The sequence below is a fragment of the Dreissena polymorpha genome, chromosome 3 (genome assembly GCF_020536995.1).
Source record: "Dreissena polymorpha isolate Duluth1 chromosome 3, UMN_Dpol_1.0, whole genome shotgun sequence".
Taxonomy (NCBI): domain Eukaryota; kingdom Metazoa; phylum Mollusca; class Bivalvia; order Myida; family Dreissenidae; genus Dreissena; species Dreissena polymorpha.
The window spans coordinates 136576635-136598003 of record NC_068357.1 but is presented as its reverse complement, the minus strand read 5'-3'; the positions used below and the strand labels follow the sequence as shown (position 1 = coordinate 136598003).

The 21369-nt window shown below is 34.7% G+C and overlaps 1 protein-coding gene across 6 annotated transcripts in view; it reads left to right on the top strand.

The window, feature by feature from the left end:
• LOC127871600 (kinesin-like protein unc-104) overlaps positions 1-19452 on the top strand; it is a 170470-nt gene extending 151018 nt beyond the window's left edge. For all 6 annotated transcript variants that reach the window (XM_052414693.1, XM_052414694.1, XM_052414692.1 and 3 more), the window contains 6 exons: positions 2803-2912; positions 6240-6378; positions 6712-6828; positions 7349-7468; positions 12077-12195; positions 12772-19452. In XM_052414693.1, coding sequence (XP_052270653.1) covers positions 2803-2912; positions 6240-6378; positions 6712-6828; positions 7349-7468; positions 12077-12195; positions 12772-12808 — 642 coding nt within the window. In that variant the 3' untranslated portion in view covers positions 12809-19452. The remainder of the gene's footprint in view (positions 1-2802; positions 2913-6239; positions 6379-6711; positions 6829-7348; positions 7469-12076; positions 12196-12771) is intronic.
• The last annotated feature ends 1917 nt before the right edge of the window (positions 19453-21369 follow it).

The window sequence follows — 21369 nt, the reverse complement described above, 5'->3', positions numbered from 1 at the left end:
CCTGGCTATGATCTCTTTGATAAACCACAGGCCTTGGTTGTCAGTGATGTCTGACATGGTCATAACTGACTGTGAGACCCTCCTGACCCCCCCCCCCCCCCCCCCCCCCCCCCCCGGTTGGATTGGACAAAATTCAAGGGAGGTAATAAGCTTTAAATGGAGATGATTTCTATACCTGCCAAATGATAATAGGGGGCATTGTGTTTCTGACGAACACATCTCTTGATATAATTATCATTTCTTACCTGTTATAATTTGTGAATGCTAGTTTTTATTAAATACCAGTGGACTTATGTCCATACATACATGATGAACTCTGGCTATGATCTCTTTGATAAACCACAGGCCTTGATTGTCAGTGATGTCTGACTTGGTCATTTTTGACTGTCTGCAGACCCCCCCCCCCCCCCCCCCCCGGATTGGACAAAATCCAAGGGAAGTAATAAAGCTTTAAAGGGAGATGATGTCTATACCTGCCAAATGATAAATAGAAGAAATTTTATTTCAAAGTGGCGCAGTAGGGGGCATTGTGTTTCTGACAAACACATCTCTTGTCAAGGTCAAGGTCACTGTGACCTCTAAACAAAATAATTCTGACAAGCTTTCGCAGCCGAGCGTGGCACTCGTTATGCGTTGCTCTTGTTTATATTAGTGACATGTTGTGTTGTTTTGTTGTATTTTGTGATGTCTTTATTTGAGAAAAAAAGTCAAAAATAAAAATATTTTTTTTGTGATATTAATGTGTAATTATCTTCATTATAGTTCATACTATGCAAAAAAATACATAAAACTACCAAATTTGAACTCTCTATCTTCTTTAGAACAAAAGTTATGTCAATTTCTCTGTAATAACATAAGGCGAAGGTGCTGTGATTTAACGCATTTACTATGTAGTAATAAGTACGAATATTTTCCAATAAATCGACAAAATTTCAATGACAAAAATTGTCATAACTTCTCTTTTGGTAGGGGATATTTTAACAATTAAAACTGTTTTGGAAAGCTTTTTGAAATATCTATCTAGCTAAATTAATAAAACATGTGTATGAGAAATTTTAAAATTTAAAAGGGGTTGCTAGAAACTCATGAAGCTGCACATTTTGAGTGGTGAAAGGTCAAGGTCAAATACATGGCTTCAAAGCAGCGCAATAGGGGGCGTTGTGTTTTTGACAAACACATCTCTTGTTACTCTTGAGAAACAAATCAAGAGGTCACAGTTTTCATCACGTCTTAATGAAATTTTGTCAGAATGTATTTATTAATGAAATCTGGCTTGGGATTGTATATGGGTCTGATAGAATTTAAGTTGTATAGCAAGGTTAATCAGGTGAGCGATTCAGGCCCATCTTGGCTCTCTTGTTTACTATGATATTTAGTCTTTTTTTCACATCTTGAGATCATTATTCCAGCAATATTTGTGTGTTGAACACTTGTTAAATGTTCATAAAAGTTGTATATACATTTTTGAAAAAATGTAGTTTTAAGCTCAGCTGTTTTTAGAGAAAACCCGAGGTATTGTCGTAGCCAGATCATCCGCCGCATGCCTCGTGCTAAAACCTTAACATTGGCTCTAAAATCAAAGTGCTTCCACCTACAACTTTGAAGCTTCATATGAAGATGCACCTTGATGAGTTCTACACGCCACACCCATTTTTGGGTCACTAGGTCAAAGGTCAAGGTCACTGTGACCTCTAATATCAACTTTTACATAGGCTCTAAAGTCAAAGTGCTTCCACCTACAACTTTGAAACTTCATATGTAGATGCACCTTGATGAGTTGTACATGCCACACCCATTTTTGGGTCACTAGGTCAAAGGTCAAGGTCACTGTGACCTCTAATATCAAACTTTAATATAGCCTCTAAAATCAAAGTGCTTCCACCTACAACTTTGAAACTTCATATGTAGATGCACCTTGATGAGTTGTACACGATACACCCATTTTTGTGTCACTAGGTCAACGGTCAAGGTCACTGTGACCTCTAATATCAAACTTTAATATAGCCTCTAAAATCAAAGTGCTTCCACCTACAACTTTGAAACTTCATATGTAGATGCACCTTGATGAGTTGTACACGATACACCCATTTTTGTGTCACTAGGTCAACGGTCAAGGTCACTGTGACCTCTAATATCAAACTTTTACATAGGCTCTAAAGTCAAAGTGCTTCCACCTACAACTTTGAAACTTCATATGTAGATGCACCTTGATGAGTTGTACACGATACACCCATTTTTGTGTCACTAGGTCAACGGTCAAGGTCACTGTGACCTCTAATATCAAACTTTTACATAGGCTCTAAAGTCAAAGTGCTTCCACCTACAACTTTGAAACTTCATATGTAGATGCACCTTGATGAGTTGTACACGCCACACCCATTTTTGGGTCACTAGGTCAAAGGTCAAGGTCACTGTGACCTCTAATATAAAACTTTAATATAGCCTCTAAAATCAAAGTGCTTCCACCTACAACTTATCAAACTTCATATGTAGATGCATCTTGATGAGTTCTACACGCCACACCCATTTTTGGGTCAAAGGTCAAGGTCACTGTGACCTCTTTAAAAAAAAATCTGAAAGCTTTCGCAGCCGAGCGTTGCACCCGTTATGCGGTGCTCTTGTTTATATATATATAATCAATTTTTTGCACTGATTATCAAAGATCAATTGTAATTAAAAATTGATTATACATATAAAAAAAGAAACTACATTTTTATAGCATTTAGTGAAAATAATTGCATTGATTATTGAAGACAACAATGCCTGTTTGAAAATAACATTTTATGTTTACGCTCATTATAGACACCGATGACAGAGTCGGTGGTGAGTTCGGTGTCGTCCTCTGACAGTGACGCAGCCAGCGCCGAGTCCATGGGATCCAGTATGATGTCATCAACCTCGGACATGTTCAAGTGAGTCTCGATTCATTATTCAACTCTTTATTACTCGCATACATTCTTTGAGGTACTGTTTGTAGTTCCTTTAAAGAGTCAAATTAAATTAAAACTTTCGTACTAAAAATTCAAGATTTATGGCGTCATTTCCAACCAGTATATACAGCAGCAAACAGCATAAAACCTGAACAGACTGCAAGTTACTCATGGGCTGTTCTGGTTTCATGCTGGTTGTATATACACTGTAACCTCAATATAGTGCGGTCCGTTATAACGCTGTGTCCAATATAACGCGGGGGGTGCTTGGATCCCTTTTTTTCTCCAACCTTCCATTTCTGATTCAAATCCATGTTATGCAACTACTTGTATATTCAGAAAATTCAAAGAAGCCGGCGATCACAGCTTGATTGCTTTATCCGTTCATTTAACTGATTTTAATCGATTAGAGGTTAAACGACACTCGACAACTAATTGGTGTTAATCTGTTGTGTAATGTCAATAAAGGTGTTAAAACTCGCAAGTCCGTGTTTATTACATGTATTCCCTATCAGAGCAGTTCGGTGCGCTAATTTCAATAAGGTAAGTGCAAGCGTAATAATTATCAAATTAAAGTTATTTAAAACGATTACCTGTTTATGTTTTATATTTATCGTGTATTGTATTTCATTGTATAAACTATGGCTGTGTAAGTGTGTTATCGTTTATTATATGCTATACAAGCTTGATACATAAAAAGATTTGTGTATGTTTAATGTATCAGTACGTATACGAAAAGTAAATTAAAAAATCCTGAAGATTTATTTACATGCTAACGCAGTGTAATTGTTAACAGAGATTCACTTAAATTTTTGCCCGTTATTAGAAAGTCCACGGAAAGCACGTTTTTACATGCTGCGTATGACACAATAAAACATTACTTTGTACATGTATCGTATAGCATTCAATCTAAATTTAAATTCGCTCGTCCAATGAAAGCTGTGTCCCATAATGCACTGTACTATTTTTTCTGAAAAATGGCGTAGGCATATGAATTTGATAACAAAATTCGTAAACATATTTCTTGTAATAAATGTTTAACATTATTTTTTCGTATAAGTGATGTTGTAATTATATTGGATTATTGGACAAATGTGCAGATTAGAAAAGCGGTATATATACTGTTATCATTCGATTCGATTTATATGCATGCATTTGCGGATGACAACACAGCATGACAATATAAATAAATAAGCTCAAACTTTATAACGCTGTCCGTTTATAACGCTGTTGCGTGGCTTGGACCCCGTCATCCGCGTTATATTGGAGTTACAGTGTAGAAATTTTCACTTTGCTTCTGAGAAGGCAAGGGTGAAGTCATACAAAACCATTCTTTAAACAAATAAGTTGCTTTATAAGCCCATATATTGAGGTTAAAGTGGACTGAACATGTGTTATTTGTATTTAAGAAAGCAGCTGTATTTGAGCGGCCTTCTGAGAAAACTGGGTTTAATGCATGTGCGTAAAGGTCTTCCCAGATTAACCTGTGCAGTCCGCACAAGCTAATCAGGGATGACACTTTCGGCTTTTATAGTATTTTTAGTTTCAAGAAAGTCCTCTTAATGAAAATCAAGTTAAGGCGGAAAGTGTCGTCCATGATTAGCCTGTGTGGACTGCACAAGCTAATCTGGGATGACACTTTACGAACATGCATTAAGCCCAGTTTTCTCAGAACAAGGCTCATTTATAAGCATACTGATTATTGCGCAGTAAGGCTTTACAACCACAAGTGATACCACGGTGATCAAATGTCAATTATGTTAAATGAAATTTAAGTAAATGCCAATTATAGTGTTGCTTTGTTTTTCTTTGTAGTAATGAGTTATTGGTTTAGCCTGATTTTGCTTTCCACAAAAAGATTTCTGCCTATTAAAAAGAAAATAAAGCCAAACTGGTGACTATTACTTTAAAAACAGAAAAAAAGATTAGTGTGCACAAATTCTTTTTGCAATGATTATGTTAGGGGGAATACCAGTTTCAATATTGCGGATAGAAACACAAAGAGATACTCAATGAATTCAAATAGAATTATAATTATTTCTTACAACATCCATGAGAAATTGCCTGCATTTGTAATTCAATCTACCAATTATACAAAGGTCAGTGAGTTCTTAAGAGAAAAAGAGAACAACATTTGTACACACATATTTCTGTGCAGTAATTATGTGAGGTGGGAAGGATGTCTTTAAAGAGATTGTAGATACAAACAAAATAAAACTTCATGAATTCATATCTAAATTTTTCTTCTTTCCAAAGCTACTTGGTTAAAAATGCATATGCCTATGCATTTATTCACAAACGTCAATGTATTCCCAAGTTCTGATCAAAAACAGATTTTACACCAACATATTTCTATGGCAATAATTATGTAAGTGGGGGTGGGGAATGGTTTAATATTGGTATCATCATTATAAAACAAATACTTAAAATTACAAAATGAAATCAAATATAATGATATTTCTTTTGAAAATGCCCACAAATAATCATGCTTATATAACACATGTACATTTAGTCACCAATTTTGATTTCCTCCAGTTAAGTGTTCTTTTGGTCTCGTTCAAAGACACCAAGTACTAGTTCAACCCAGGCAATGGACTCACATACTAGTTCAACCCAGGCAATGGACTCAAGTACTAGTTCAACCGAGGTAATGGACTCAAGTACTAGTTCAACACAGGCAATGGACTCAAGTAGTAGTTCAACACAGGTAATGGACTCAAGTACTAGTTCAACCCAGGCAATGGACTCAAGTACAAGTTCAACCCAGGCAATGAACTCAAGTACTATTTCAACCCAGGCAATGGACTCAAGTACTAGTTCAACCCAGGCAATGGACTCAAGTACTAGTTCAACCCAGGCAATGGACTCAAGTACTAGTTCAACCCAGGCAATGGACTCAAGTAGTAGTTCAACCCAGGCAATGGACTCAAGTACTAGTTCAACCCAGGCAATGAACTTAAGTACTAGTTCAACCCAGGCAGTGGACTCAAGTACTAGTTCAACCCAGGCAATGGACTCAAGTACTAGTTCAACCCAGGCAATGGACTCAAGTACTAGTTCAACCCAGACAATGGACTCAAGTACTAGTTCTACCAGGCAATGGACTCAAGTACTAGTTCAACCCAGGCAATGGACTTAAGTACTAGTTCAACCCAGGCAATAGGCTCAAGTACTAGTTCAACCCTGGCAATGGACTCAAGTACTAGTTCAACCCAGGCAATGGACTCAAGAGCTTTTCAATAAGCCTTTGGCTTTTGATCAAATTGAGCTGAAATAAATGGGTTCAAACTTTAACTAATTTCCCCTAAGGTCGATGAGTTCTGATGCCCAAGTGAAGCAATCAAAGTCCTCTGACAATCTGTCCAGTACGTCAGAGAATGGCAGGTCATCCCCAGGAAAAGCAGACAGGAAGTTGACCCTCCCTTTGCAGAGTATACGACCGGACCAGGTAAGAGCTAGATAATATTGATTAACTGGGGAAGAATTAAATTTGAATATTTTCCTTTTCAAAACAGTCAGTAACGAATCATTCTACTGCATGTGACAGCTTTTTTTAAGATGTGCTTTTTTTTCATGATATGTCAATTTGTAGATTTCTGATTTTGGGCAAAAAATCGGAAAATGCTTCTGTCATTTTGTGATGGTTTTGTGTTAAATTTGTGGATGATTCAACTCTCGAAATCAACAAAAATTATTGTACACGAACAATTTTGATTTTACAGTATTTGAAGAAATTTACACCTAATGAAGGGATACACATTTGTCACACAACTGTTTTCAGGACAAGCTGATATTTGCGCCAGACATTGAGGAGGTCCGTGTGAGTCCGGTAGTGGCCAGGAAAGGTTACCTGAACTTTCTAGACGAGAAGTCTAACGGATGGGTCCGCAAGTTTGTGGTTAGTGAAAAATACTAGTTTTTTTTAACTAGATTAATTGGTTTGCAAGTTTGTGTTAAGTGAAAAGCACTGATGATTTCAAGCAAACATGCTAAAAAAAAACTTTATGAAAAAGTAAGGAAACCTTTTGTGTTTAATACACTCAGAAGACATAAAACTTAAAATTGTGTACAAGGAGCATAAAATCATAAGCACTCGGGCCAACAGCAATTTTTAACTTTTTGGTAGGACGAACATGTCAAGCCTTAACCCTTTCCCCCATAAAAAGGGAAGTAAATATGGCTTTTGCAACCAGCATAAAACCTGAACAGTCTGCGAGTAACTCAAAGTCTGTTCAGGTTTTATGCTGTTTGCTGCTCAGCATAATCAAAGGGTTAGAAATGAAGCCTTTAAAACTAGAATCTAGTAAGAAAGGTTTTAATTAAATTTAACTTTCTAAGGGACCACACATGAGTCAAAATGCGTATCTAAGTGATAAAGGGTTAAACTACCAGAGTTTTCATGTTCATGATATCTTCAGGTTGTGCGTCGTCCGTTTGTGTTCATCTACAACTCAGAGAGGGACCCCATGGAGCGAGGAGTCATCAACCTCACCACCGCCCAGATAGAGTACAGCGAGGACCAGCAGTCAGTCCTCAAGGTACGCCATATGTCTCTTTTGATATATAGTCATTGAAATTAGCTCAAAAGTCCGCAACCCCTTTAATGGTGAATTGAGTCCTCATTTTTGTAAACTGGGTTTTGTTGAAGGTACTACATTGTCTCTTGTGATAGAAAGCACAAGCCTGCCAGCATGCAAAGCATGTGCGTAAAGTGTCCTCTAAGAATAGCCTGTGCAGTTTGCTCATCAGGGATGACACTTCCAGCCTAGACTGGATTTTCGTATGGGATTAACTCTCTTTGAACACAACACTTTACACACAGGTCTTAAGCCCAGTTTTTCCAGCACAAGGCTCATTAGCACAATACAGCACTCCCTTATATGCAGGGTTCCCAACCAACCTGGAAATCAGGGAAAACCTGGAAAAAGACTTTTCCTTTTTCCAGTCAGGGAATAGTCAGGGAATTTGGGAAAAGTTTCTGATATCAGGGAAAAATCAGGGAATTTTGTTCTGTCAGACTTTCTCGACTTGTGTTGAAAAGTCCATACAATTAAAACAGCAAATCGATTCCTCTGCATGGCCATGGTGGCTTTGTAGTATACATGTAGCTTAGTGTACTATTAGTAAATACCTACTTCTTCTAGGATGGCTGTGAGGGGAGATGGGAGGCCATTGCAATAAAATTACATAAGACATGTTATTGTCTGCAACTGCTATTTATTGAGGGTGTCTAAAACAAGAAATAGGTCGAAATTATTATCCTGGAATTTTTATTTTTCATCAGGGAAAAATCAGGGAAAAGTCAGGGAATTTTGTTCATTCAAAAAGCTGGGAACCCTGATATGGTAAATATTTAACTGGCTTGCTCACATTGGAGGTTTCATATAGGCAGTTTTGGCATATTTTTTCTTGGTCTCAGGTATATAAGAAGCAGGATTTGCTTTGAATAATTTTTATGTCCCCCACTATAGTGGTGGGGGACATATTGTTTTTGCCCTGTCTGTTGGTTGGTTGGTTGGTCGGTTGGTTTGCGCCAACTTTAACATTTTGCAATAACTTTTGCTATATTGAATATAACAACTTGATATTTGGCATGCATGTGTATCTCATGGATCTGCACATTTTGAGTGGTGAAAAAGGTCAAGGTCAAGGTCATCCTTCAAGGTCCTTCAAGGTCAGAGGTCAAATGTATGTGGCCAAAATCGCTCATTTTATGAATACTTTTGCAATATTGAAGATAGCAACTTGATATTTGGCATGCATGTGTATCTCATGGAGCTGCACATTTTGAGTGGTGAAAGGTCAAGGTCATCCTTCAAGGTAAAACGTCATATAGGGGGACATTGTGTTTCACAAACACATCTTGTTGTATTGGGTTATTATGTGTGTTCATCACTGTGGCTCCACAAGTGTTGTTTAATTTAAAAATATCTGACCGCTTTCTTAGAGTATTTAGTGTGTAGATTATCATTAGGTATCTTTATTAATCAGGATTTCAATTACTTTGAAAGTCATGGTTTATAAGATCAGATTATATCGTAAGTTTAGCTAGTTGGTCAAACAGTTTAAAGTTTCTAGCCAATACTTATCTTTGCATTTTCCAATGTTGATGAACCTAAGGATAAAGCAAGCTTCAATTGAGACCTAGATTGGCATAGTATATGTGCCTCGTCTGATAAAGGTTAGGGTCACTGTTACTAAAATTGGAAAAATGGTTTCCGCTCATTAACTTGAGTTTATAGGTAACTTTCATGCTGACCTAACTTTGCATTTGGGTTTAGATGTGTAAACGTGAAGGTAACTGTTGCTTAAAATGGAAACAAGATGTGTTTGTGAAACACAATGTCCCCCTATATGATGTTTGACCTTGTAGGATGACCTTGACCTTGTGAAGGATGACCTTGACCTTGACCTTTCACCACTCAAAATGTGCAGCTCCATGAGATACACATGCATGCCAAATATCAAGTTGCTATCTTCAATATTGCAAAAGTATTCATATAAATAAGCGATTTGGGCCACATATATTTGACCTCTGACCTTGAAGGATGACCTTGACCTTTCACCACTCAAAATGTGCAACTCCATGAGATGCACATGCATGCCAAATATCAAGTTGCTATCTTCAATATTGCAAAAGTATTTATAAAATAAGCGATTTGGGCCACATATATTTGACCTCTGACCTTGAAGGATGACCTTGACCTTTAACCACTCAAAATGTGCAGCTCCATGAGATACACATGCATGCCAAATATCAAGTTGCTATCTTCAATATTGCAAAAGTATTCATAAAATGAGCGATTTTGGCCACATATATTTGACCTCTGACCTTGAAGGATGACCTTGACCTTTCACCACTCAAAATGTGCAGCGTCATGAGAAACACATGCATGCCAAATATGAAGTTGCTATCTTCAATATAGCAAAAGTTATTGCAAAATGTTAAAGTTGGCGCAAACAGACAGACCAACAGACAGACCAACAGACAGACCAACAGACCAACAGACAGGGCAAAAACAATATGTCCCCCACTACTATAGTGGGGGACATAAAAATCAGCACAGATGGCTTTGGGTAGATAATTTAATTTTGCTTTTGCCAACCTAACAAAACTTTGGATATAACAAGCTTATAATTTAAAATAGTATGTGATGGAATTTGGGGCCAGTTGGGTCATGGTGACTGTCAATAAAACTAGGAACACGGCTTTTGCTCAATAGTTTAAGTTTGGAATTCTATTAAGGTCTATTTGGGCATGGTCACTGTCACTAATAATAGAAAAATGGTTTCTATGGAACGCCATTACTGACTTCATATGACTGTTGTCGTTGTTTGCAGTACATTAATCATTATTTTCAGTGAAATATACATTATGCTTTGTGCAATTTTCTTTACGTTCGGTACATTCGTCATTGTATGCAGTAGTTGAAGCATTACGCGAAGTAGTAACAACATTATGTTCTGTCCAAATTTCTTGACGTTCTGTACATTCAACATTATGTGTAGTAGTTTTATCATTATGCGCTGTGCAAACGTCTTTACGTTCGGTACATTTGTCATTACATGCAGCAGTAACATCATTATGTGCAGTAGTAACAACATTACGTGCTGTGCAAACTTCTTTCCGTTTGGTACATTCGTCATGACTCATTATGTGTGGTAGTTTTATCATTATGCGCTGTGCAAACGTCTTTACGTTCGGTACATTCGTCATTACGTGCAGCAGTAACAACATTACGTGCTGTGCAAACTTCTTTCCGTTCGGTACATTCGTCATTACTCATTATGTGTGGTAGTTTTATCATTATGCGCTGTGCAAACGTCTTTACGTTCGGTACATTTGTCATTACATGCAGCAGTAACATCATTATGTGCAGTAGTAACAACATTACGTGCTGTGCAAACTTCGTTCCGTTCGGTACATTCGGCATGACTCATTATGTGTAGTAGTTTTATCATTATGTTCTGTGCAAACGTCTTTACGTTCGGTACATTTGTGCCGAATGTACGGAACGGAAAGAAGTTTGCACAGCACGTAATGTTGTTACTACTGCACTTAATGATGTAACTGCTGCACGTAATGAGGAATGTACCGAACGTAAAGACGTTTGCACAGCGCAGCATGATAAAACTACTACACATAATGAGTCATGACGAATGTACTGAACGGAAAGAAGTTTGCACAGCACGTAATGTTGTTACTTCTGCACATTATGATGTAACTGCTGCACGTAATGACGATTGTACCGAACGTAAAGACGTTTGCACAGCGCATAATGATAAAACTACTACACATTATGTCAAGAAGTTTGGACAGAACATAATGTTGTTACTACTTTGCGTAATGTTTTAACTGCATACAATGACAAATGTACCGAACGTTAAGAAAATTGCACAAAGCATAATGTATATTCCACTGAAAATAATGATTAATGTACTGCAAACAACGACAACAGTCATATGAAGTCAGTGACGGCGTTCCATATTTCCGCTCAAAAACTTGAGTTTTGGTTGGGAAGTTGTGCTGAAATATTCTGAATTGGTAGCTTAGATGCCGACCTAGCATTGCATGGCTTTTATGTGATGACACCAAAATAATGACATTTCACAAATTTTGAGTAAATCATGGCAGATGATCTTCTTTGATAAACTCCTTCCCACTCAGAAACGAACAGAAAATGGCTTTTGCAACCAACACAGACCAGAACAGCTTGCAAATTACTCACAGCCTGTTCAGGTTTCTCTTTGCTGCTCATCAGTATTCTATGGTTTGAAATGAAGCCTTTAAAAGTTATCTATTAAGAAAAGTCTCTAATTTAACCATTTACAACATAGATACGTATTTTGACATGTTTGTAGTCCCTTAAAAAGTTACATTTAATTGAAGACCTTTCCTACAAGATTAAAGTTTTAAAGGCTTCTTTTCCAACCCTTAGATACTGATGAGCAGCAAACAGCATTAAACCTGAACAGACTGCGAGTTACTCGCAGTCTGTTCTGGTTTTATGCTGGTTGCTAAAGCCATTTTCACTTTGCTTCCTTTGGGGGAAAAAGTTAACTAGATTTTCTTGCTGACTATAAACAGGTCAAAATGTATATTGGAGCGGGAAAAAAGTTTTAAGAGTTGATCACATTGATTTCAGGCCCGCAACACATTCACCGTGCTGACCCGTTACCGTGGCTTCCTCCTGCAGACACCTGATGACAAGGAATTCCATGATTGGTTGTACGCCATCAACCCACTGCTAGCAGGACAAATAAGGTACATATTGGTGTCGTTTGTTATATTTGTAGTAGTAGTTACTTGTTCTTAGTAATTTCACTGCTTTAACTTGGTCAATATATTCTCAAGTTATGCTTTTCAAGAACATTGAAATTTCTTTTCTTCAATATATAAATAAAACTTGTATGTTTTCCCTTCCAAAATTATTCTTTCTAGGAAAGCTGCCATAACAGTGGCAATAAAATAAAATAATCCATGCAAAAAAGTTACTTTTGTTTATTAATTAATTATTTTTATACCACTAAACATGTTTTTGTCATAGCCTTTATCAGTAGTGTCAATGTAAACAAAATCATAGGAAGTGAAGTTAATGTCATACAGTAACTTTATTTCGTTTGAGGGAAAATATATACAGAAAACATACTATTAAACACATAATATTACAATAAACAATGATGGAAAAGTGTTGATACAACAGCCTATTAGTAATAATATAATGTATTATATATTCTGGCGTACGTAGCCATTTATATAATCATGCCTCTATAATGACAGCATTTTAAATTGATTTTCATTATAATATATATTATTAACAAAAAATGTGTTTTCTTTCAGATCAAAATTGGCAAGAAGGAAGCAGGTTCCCATATAAATGACACAAATAATCAGTTCAAGACATTGAAATTTTCCGAAGACGATTTTACTTCCGTGTCCAAAGTTGATTATGTACATCAGATGTAAAGTTCTTTAAATAACCTTAAGATATTGTTAAATAAATTGCTTATGGATATTACACGGTCAAATGTTGAGCTAGTCAATCTGAAAATATGTTAAGCTGCTTACCGTATGTGCATACAGTTCCTTTGTGAATCTATTTATAGACATTCAGTGTATAGGTGAAGCTATTTAAAGACATTCAGTACAGCTGTCAAGCTATTTATAGACACTCACACCCATGTGTTGCTTGTTATTGATGTGTAAGTTCTTTTTTAAAACACTTGTGAAGTTGGTTCATTTAAGTATGTCAAAGGCAATGGAATCTGGTCATAGCTATTTAAATATATTTTTATGTCATGTGTAAAGCTTTTTTTTAGACATTCAGGCCCAATGTAAGAAGATTAATCAATTTACTTTTGAGGTGATTATTTGGCAAAGCTTCTATTTAACATACATTTTAATTAACATGAACATGCATTGATCTTGAATGCTCATGATTTACCAATTTGTCATGTACAGTATAGATTATTCTGATTGTAGAAATTTTCTGATCATTTTGGTGTGCATTAAAATAACAAATTGAATGGTTTTTGTGATTACATGCCGTCATGATTTTTGCAGGTGGCTGATTACATTTGTTAACTGGTTAATTTAAGAAGAATTGTAGCAAATGCTTTTGTATTAACTTTGTGGCAAAATTTAAACAGATGATATTTTATTTAACTTTAATTGTATTTTGATGTCATGTTGAATATTGGTAAAACAAACTTTAGTGCTTAAAGAGCAGCTTTCAGCATATTTTTCTCATCCAGAAGTACTTTGTGACTAAGTTTAAATGTGCTTGAAATTTGAATTAATTACAGCTATTAATGTTTTGATGTTTAGCAGGTAGCAAAGTAATGTTTGTAAGGTGTTAATATACATACAGTCATACACTTATTGTTTGTCTAAATATAAGCCTAATTCTTTAACCATTTTTATTTCAATAAAAACATTATACATTGAAAGGCTGACACCAACTTACGACTGCTATTTTACTTTAATTATGTATGTATGTATTGTTTTGATTAGAAATGGTCATATGTGACTTAATATAATTGTATGCATTGTCTTCTTAATGTAAACTTGTGTAATATCTGTAAAACTTTTGTGAACAATTTAAGCCAGATAAAGATCATCAATGTAAAATCATGGAAGGCTTATTTTTAACAAAATTTCCTAAAAAACAATAATGTTTTCATCTTGCATGGAAGTTTAATATGCATATTGCTGTATTTTACTGGTATTTTGCAGATAAATAGCTTTCATGTCACCTCCCATTAAGATCATGCCTTTGATGTTGGAGTCAGCAGTGTTATCACAATTATAATTAATGTTTAATTTGAGTAATTATTGAACTAGGATTATTTTGAAACTTAACAACATTTTGAGTAGTTAAGGTATTAAATGTTATATTTTGGCATTAAAATGGTATGGAAAATGCCTTGCCCTTATATAAATAATCATAAAATGAGTACAAAACACTACTTTAAGAAGGTCGCCATGGCGCAATGGATATGATGTCGGCCTAGCAACCGGGAGGTCACTGGTTCATTGCCACTGTGGGAGCAGTCGCTAGATCTCCCCTTAAGTACTGGTTCTAGGCCCAGGAAACAGATTCGAGAGCGTTTCCAATAAGTAGTAAGTACTTTAAATGCAGTCAACCTAAAATTAATAGGTTCAAACTAAACTACTTAATTCTTATAAGCAGCAAACTTATGTACAGTCCTATATATTTACTGATTGTGCACTTATTATGCCAGTTTGTGTTTTTTTTCATGATACAATCACCTTAGAAATCATAATTTGTTGTGAATTGTGACATTTAAGTGAGTGTCATAATTAAGCATTGTGTCATTGTAATGGGTGTGCTATTTATAGCTTGCCAGTGTATTGGTAAAATATTGGTGTATTTTAAGCTATCATGATATGTCATGTGACCTTTAAGCTTTCATTCCAAAATGTGTGTGCAATAGAACATGTTTTATGTTCATTATTATGTAATTAATATATGGATTGCTTATTATAGCGATGAATGTATTGTATGATATACACTTCATTATGTAACTTAGTCAGTGTAAGATAATTATTAATTATTTATTTATTTATAATTATATTATATTAGTGTTACAAATTATTACTGATGGTTTCTATGATAATTGTTGCTTGTTTTTGATGAATTAAAACTGTCATGTTAATTATTCGAATTTGTTTTTATACATTTTTTAAGCTTGTTCATGTTCATACATTAAATCAATGTATTAATTGATGTGTGATAGTTATGCAGCTTTTGAAGGATACTTGGTTTCATGAAAAATATTACTTTTCACCTTCTTGCTTGAAAATAAAAAGATGGGTTATTGAACAAAATTGTATATATAATCATACAAACTAATTTTAGTCGCAACAAAAAATATTCAGTCTCAAAAAACTTTTTTAAGTGAACTGTCTAAAAATACACTTTAAAAAATCATAGGCAAATAAAGAGATCATTTTTGTGCATGCATTTCTTAAAAGGGTTGATATGTCCCATTTCTTTGACTATTTGCTGGAATATGTTATTTTTCTCTACATTTACATTTAATACTTCAATCAATTTTTCTGAGAGTTGTTGACAGAGTGTTAATGTTTTTGTTTTTTTAAAGTTCTTTACCTGTAAGTGGACTGTTATGATTCAAAAATGATTTCTTTGTCCATGCCATCACCATTTAGCTCTTGTTTATGTTGTGTTTTCCGGATATTGATATTATTTGTGATTTGATCAAACCCAAATTTCGCTGAATTGCGCATAATTATGTGTTTGCATTAGTCTTCAACATTCCATGTAAAAACCATTCATTTTTCATTTGGTCATCCTCATTTTCTTTGCAATACATGAACAAGTTATCGTGCCATAAAAATGGATTCGAATTTCATAAATAATTCTAGGCAACAACAAAACATAACAACATTTCAAAGGTGTGTCAGGCTTCAATAACAATTTTAATGCTTCATGCTAAAAAAATCTGAAAATTTTATATGAAGCGATTCAATTCTCTATGTTAAAGTTCTTCCATCACAAATAAGGTTCATTTTAACCTGATTTTGTTGTATATTATTTTAAACCATAACTTGAGTTCAAAAAGGCTCGTTGTACGCAAATTCAAGCAATTGCATCTTGAACAAAAATGCAGGTACCCGGTATTAGAAAAGTCATGTCTCTTGACTGGATATGTCATTTCATATTGCGTAAGGCACTCATTTATGGCAATATATATCTATCAAAATTTCCTTGGAAGAATGAACTGTTAACTGAATGTGTACATATGTTCTTGTTGAAGACTTTTTGACAATTTTATTACATTTATTTTCATATATATGTCAGTTTGCTTGTTGTCAAAAGTTTCAAAACATAATTGTGCAATATTATTTAGGTAGTATATCATGTAATCATAGACATGAATCGGCAATGAATGAACAATGTGATAAATCACACATGTTAATTTATTTGAGACATCTATGATAAGGGTAACATGGTGGTTTATTTATGTCATGTACAACATGGTCTCAGACAACCTAATTGGCTGGAATTATTTAGTCTGCAATGGTGAATATTTACCTCCAACATAACTTGAACATCACAGAAATGATGAGATGATATGACCAGTTCTTCATATTTTTTCATGACACTTGAATCATGGATAGATGGTAATATGGAGATTATGCACGTCATTTCATTTTGTTCCTACGTCTGGAATTCTGGTCGCTATGGCAACAAATAGACTAGAAATATTTTACAAATAGACTAGAAATATTGCTAAAAATAGTGGATCCTGCATTAACTTTAAAAGTTTGTCATATATTTTGATGAAACTTGAAACATGGATAGATGGCAATATGGAGATTATGCACGTCATTTCATTTTGTTCCTACGTCAAGAATTCTGGTTGCTATGGCAACAAATAGACTAGAAATATTGCTGAAATGGTGGAGTTTCACCGGTAGGGGACTTATATTGCTTGGCAATAGTCTTGTTTCATCAATAAATTAAATGTTCTGTTACAAAACAATGTATCTCTACGTATGACAATTGCAATAGTTTATTTGTAGGTCAATGGCCCAAAATATCTGAAAGTGTGATTATCAGACAAACAGTTTCTGCATTACATATGTCATTTCACTTAGAATCATTATAATAGCAAACTTAATTGCAATATGAAAATATTAAGATTTAGCTAATCTTGGTAAAACAGGCTTAAGAGCTTCCAAGAACTATGGCAGGACTTGGATTCCAATCACATATCTGCCTCTCAAACATATGTTAGATAGAAACTTGTAAGCCAAAGGTGGTTATGTCATGTGCTATATACACTTTACAGTTAAATTTCCAAGTGATGAAATGTAGAACATTATTTTAGCAATTGCAAGGCCTAAACATCTGGATTCTTGCGTCTAGGTCATTTTGTTGATACCAAAAGGTTTCAAACACTACCTTATAGTAAGCTTTTAGATAGGTCATTAAATTTATTATTGTTAGGCCTGTTTTTCACGTTTATGTTTAATATAGACAAAACTTCATTTACATATTTTTCTATTTATTGTCAATGGTATTCATGATCTAATCAATTCAAAATTTTATGTTTTACTTTCTTCTTAACTGAACATTTTTGATGAATTTTATCGAAAAAAAATTTTTTTTTTAAATGAAATAAAAGTATATATATATTTGTAGTTTGCAAGGCAAAAAGATCTGGATACTTGCAGAACAAAATAAAACCAGATAAGATAAATTGTGCTTAATTGAAAGTCATTTTCATTTACAAGATGTGACTTATTTAATGATACTAAACAACAAAAATTAATATGTTGGTATTATGCATATAATTGTTCTACGTTATGTTATATGTACTGATTCTCCACTGATTGGTATAGACCTGACCATTGGTAGTCAAAACAGAAGATCAAAGCTTGATGTTGGTTGGTTTTCACAGAACTGTTTACAGATCTCTTCGTTTAGTAAAGAAGTAAAACTTACCTATCAATGTTTATATTTGAATTGAACAGCATTTATTTATATGATGTTCAGCTATGAAACCAGCAATGTGTATAAGTTTGGAACAAATTTATTTATACATCATATTTATGAATCAGATATATTCATATAGACGCGTTTTCTACTGACACAAAGCCCTCAAACCCGTTTTAACCATAATACTTTGCATTGGCCATTTTAATGCTTTGATCCTATTTTTCATTATTTTTGTTTTATACTTTATGTTCTGTTATAAAATAAATTAATACACCATGTAGAAACAAAAATTCCTCCCCTGATAGAGCTTCTGGAGTTTAATTGTTTGCTATTGTTTACAATAATGTATTGAAAGTTGAAAATCATCCTTGGTATAAAATACAACCTTACAAGTAACTTTAATTATAAGATAGTATTACACTCACTGTTGATTTGTATTGAAGTCAAAACCTGTACACTATTGGTATACTTGTACTAAGTCTGTGATATTTATTTTTATTTTCACTTTCATATATGTTCTTTCTCATTTTATGTTTTTTTTAAATCTAAAAAAATTGTTTGCATTGTTGAAACGTTTCAAGACGATTCCTTGAAATCCTTGTGAAATCCGATGGACTAAAATGTTTTGTACACTTTCCTTTTTAAAATGCAGTTTGTGATAAAAAATATATCCTACATTACGAGTACTCTGATAGGGTGGTATCTTAAATATCCTATTTCTTTCAGTTTCGATACAAAGATAGGATATTTAATGTTCTCTCAGGAATGTATTAAACTTTCAGTTCCTGTAAGATCTATTGTCATAATTAATGTGTCAAATATCTGGCATAGTTCCAACTTCTTGGCAAAAATGTAAGGGAGTGAAGTTCAGTTCAAAGTAGATGATGATATGAACGCTTACATCAAATCTGCATTCTGAAAAGACATAATCAGAATACGTATCGTGTCCTTCCATGTTTGTCACTTATTGAAGTTGGATGTTTTTCCGTAATGTTTTATAAACATTTCTATGTTCACATTTGTATTTTTTCTGTGTGTTTACAATGTAAAACTTCCTTGAGAAAATGTTGAACACACAACATAAATACCATATAGATCCTTAAACGTCATATAATACATGGTATTGGTAGTAGAGTAAGTAATAAATATTAATCATATACATGTATGTACATTTTTTATAATCCATTATATTTAAATTTAATATGTTATTACGTTCATTCATATGATAAGAAAAGTGTTCATTATTAAAAAAGATTGATTAAGTATGAACAGTGTCTTATCTAATAATGGTCATTCACATGACTTTTGCTGTTAAAAATACAATAAGTATATTATGTATACACATTTGTCGTGGTATGGAAATCGTAAAACCCACATTGATAAATGTATGTTTATTTGTTGCCAGCATACTTTTGGCTAGTTAACACTTGCTGCTTAGTTATTGTTGCCGTGTTGTAAAAGCTCTCTGTTTTCATTGTTAGTGAAAATGTTAACGCAAGAACATGCAAACAAAAAATAAACAACAAAAATGTGTTGAAGGTTGTTCTTTAATGCCCTCTATCATGTTCCGTGTTAACGCATCAGTGGTTTCATCAAACGTATTTTAGAACCAGCATTGTGTTCTGAAGTGTACACCGGCTACACCCCATGTCTGGGGTTCTAAATCGTAGCTGCAATTACTGTCAAATCATAAATATTTCTTGACCATTACTTGTCGTTTAATTCGTGGGTGTTTACCGTTCAACGAATTTAACATAAACAAATCGGAAAATGACCAACGAAAATTCCTCATCTTTTTTGCTATATCAGAAATCCCCGTATTCACAAAAAAGTCATTTTTCAAACTCGAAATTTATGCCGACGAATATAAATGATCTTACAGTATGAAGGTTCTAGACCCATTATTCCTATACACCATCTGAAGTTTGATCTTACAGTATGAAGGTTCTAGGCCCATTATTCCTATACACCATCTGGAATGTGATTTTACAGTATGTAGGTTCTAGACCCGTTATTCCTAAACACCATCTGGATTGTGATTTTACAGTATGCAGGTTCTAGACCCATTATTTCTATACACCATCTAGATTGTGATTTTACAGTATGCAGGTTCTAGACCCATTATTTCTATACACCATCTAGATTGTGAGTTTACAGTATGTAGGTTTTAGACCCATTATTCCTATACACCATCTGGATTGTGATTTTACAGTATGCAGGTTCTAGACACATAAGAAAATAGTCCACAACACTATTCCCTTGATTGGCGGAACACGTATAATCTCCGTTCGGATCACTTTTAGTACGGCCGTTTACTATATGAACGTCGTGAGTACAGCAAAGTTCAATTAAAGACTGGTCAAAACTGTTAAGCACTGTGTCTCGGCTTTTTCTCGGAATTTGAAAAGTATCACTGGGATAATCAATGGAATCGTTAAAAATAAAGTCTAAATCATCAGAGGGAATATAGTCCTCTAAATCCTTCACGCGCGCATTTAAGTCTCCCGCGATAACAAACGACGTATTTGGCAAGTCAGATGTAATAGCTGTCAATTTCTCTTGTAATATGTTTATACCGTTTCCATTCCGGAAGTCATATATCGGCGATCCTTCAGGAGCAATGTATGTGGCGTATAGTACGATATCCGTTTTGTTATTGTTAAGGGTTTTGTCTATAAGTAATACAACACATTCTTTGAATTCACTGTATATTTGTTTTATAAGTTTATTTTCAACTAGCCACGATTTAACGAACACGCATATTCCTCCAGAACCACGGCATCCTTTACCAGCCGGTCTAATACTTTCGAAGTTAACGAACCCCGGTAACAAATCTTTGAATTTGTTGCGTTCGATTTGCCAAGTTTCATTTAATGTGATAATATCAAAGCCTTCACAATATGATACAAAGGTGTAACTATTTACAAATTTATTTAATCCTCTTATGTTCAAGGAGCACAGTTCGAGCTTGTATTTTGGACGTTGGCCGGCACCCTATGCATTTGAAATTTCGGCATTCGAACCCGGTTCGATAAACGCTGTCCTCTCTTTTCGCGGTTCCGGGACGAGTACTGGTATTTTGAGTAACGGATCAAAAACGTACGTTTTACCTTTTACAATAAGGTAGTCATACTTGAAATAGGCCTGCTTTTGATTGTCGATACTCTCTTTCATTAGATGATAAAGGCCGGATCGCGCCTGGGCTATGCGCTGTGGGAGGTCCTCGCCGACACGGATCGATATGTTTGCTCCGCATTTGCGTTTATCTTTGAAGATTTTCAAAATTTTATCTCTTGTTTTGGCACTGCTGAGTTCAATAAATACGGGGTTTGGCGAGTTATGTGAGGGAAGCCGGTAAACGCGCTCCATGTTAATCTCCGACTCCGGAATACCAAGATCACGTGTGAGGAAGGATTTTACCTTTGTTTCTGTTTCATCAGCACTCTCAT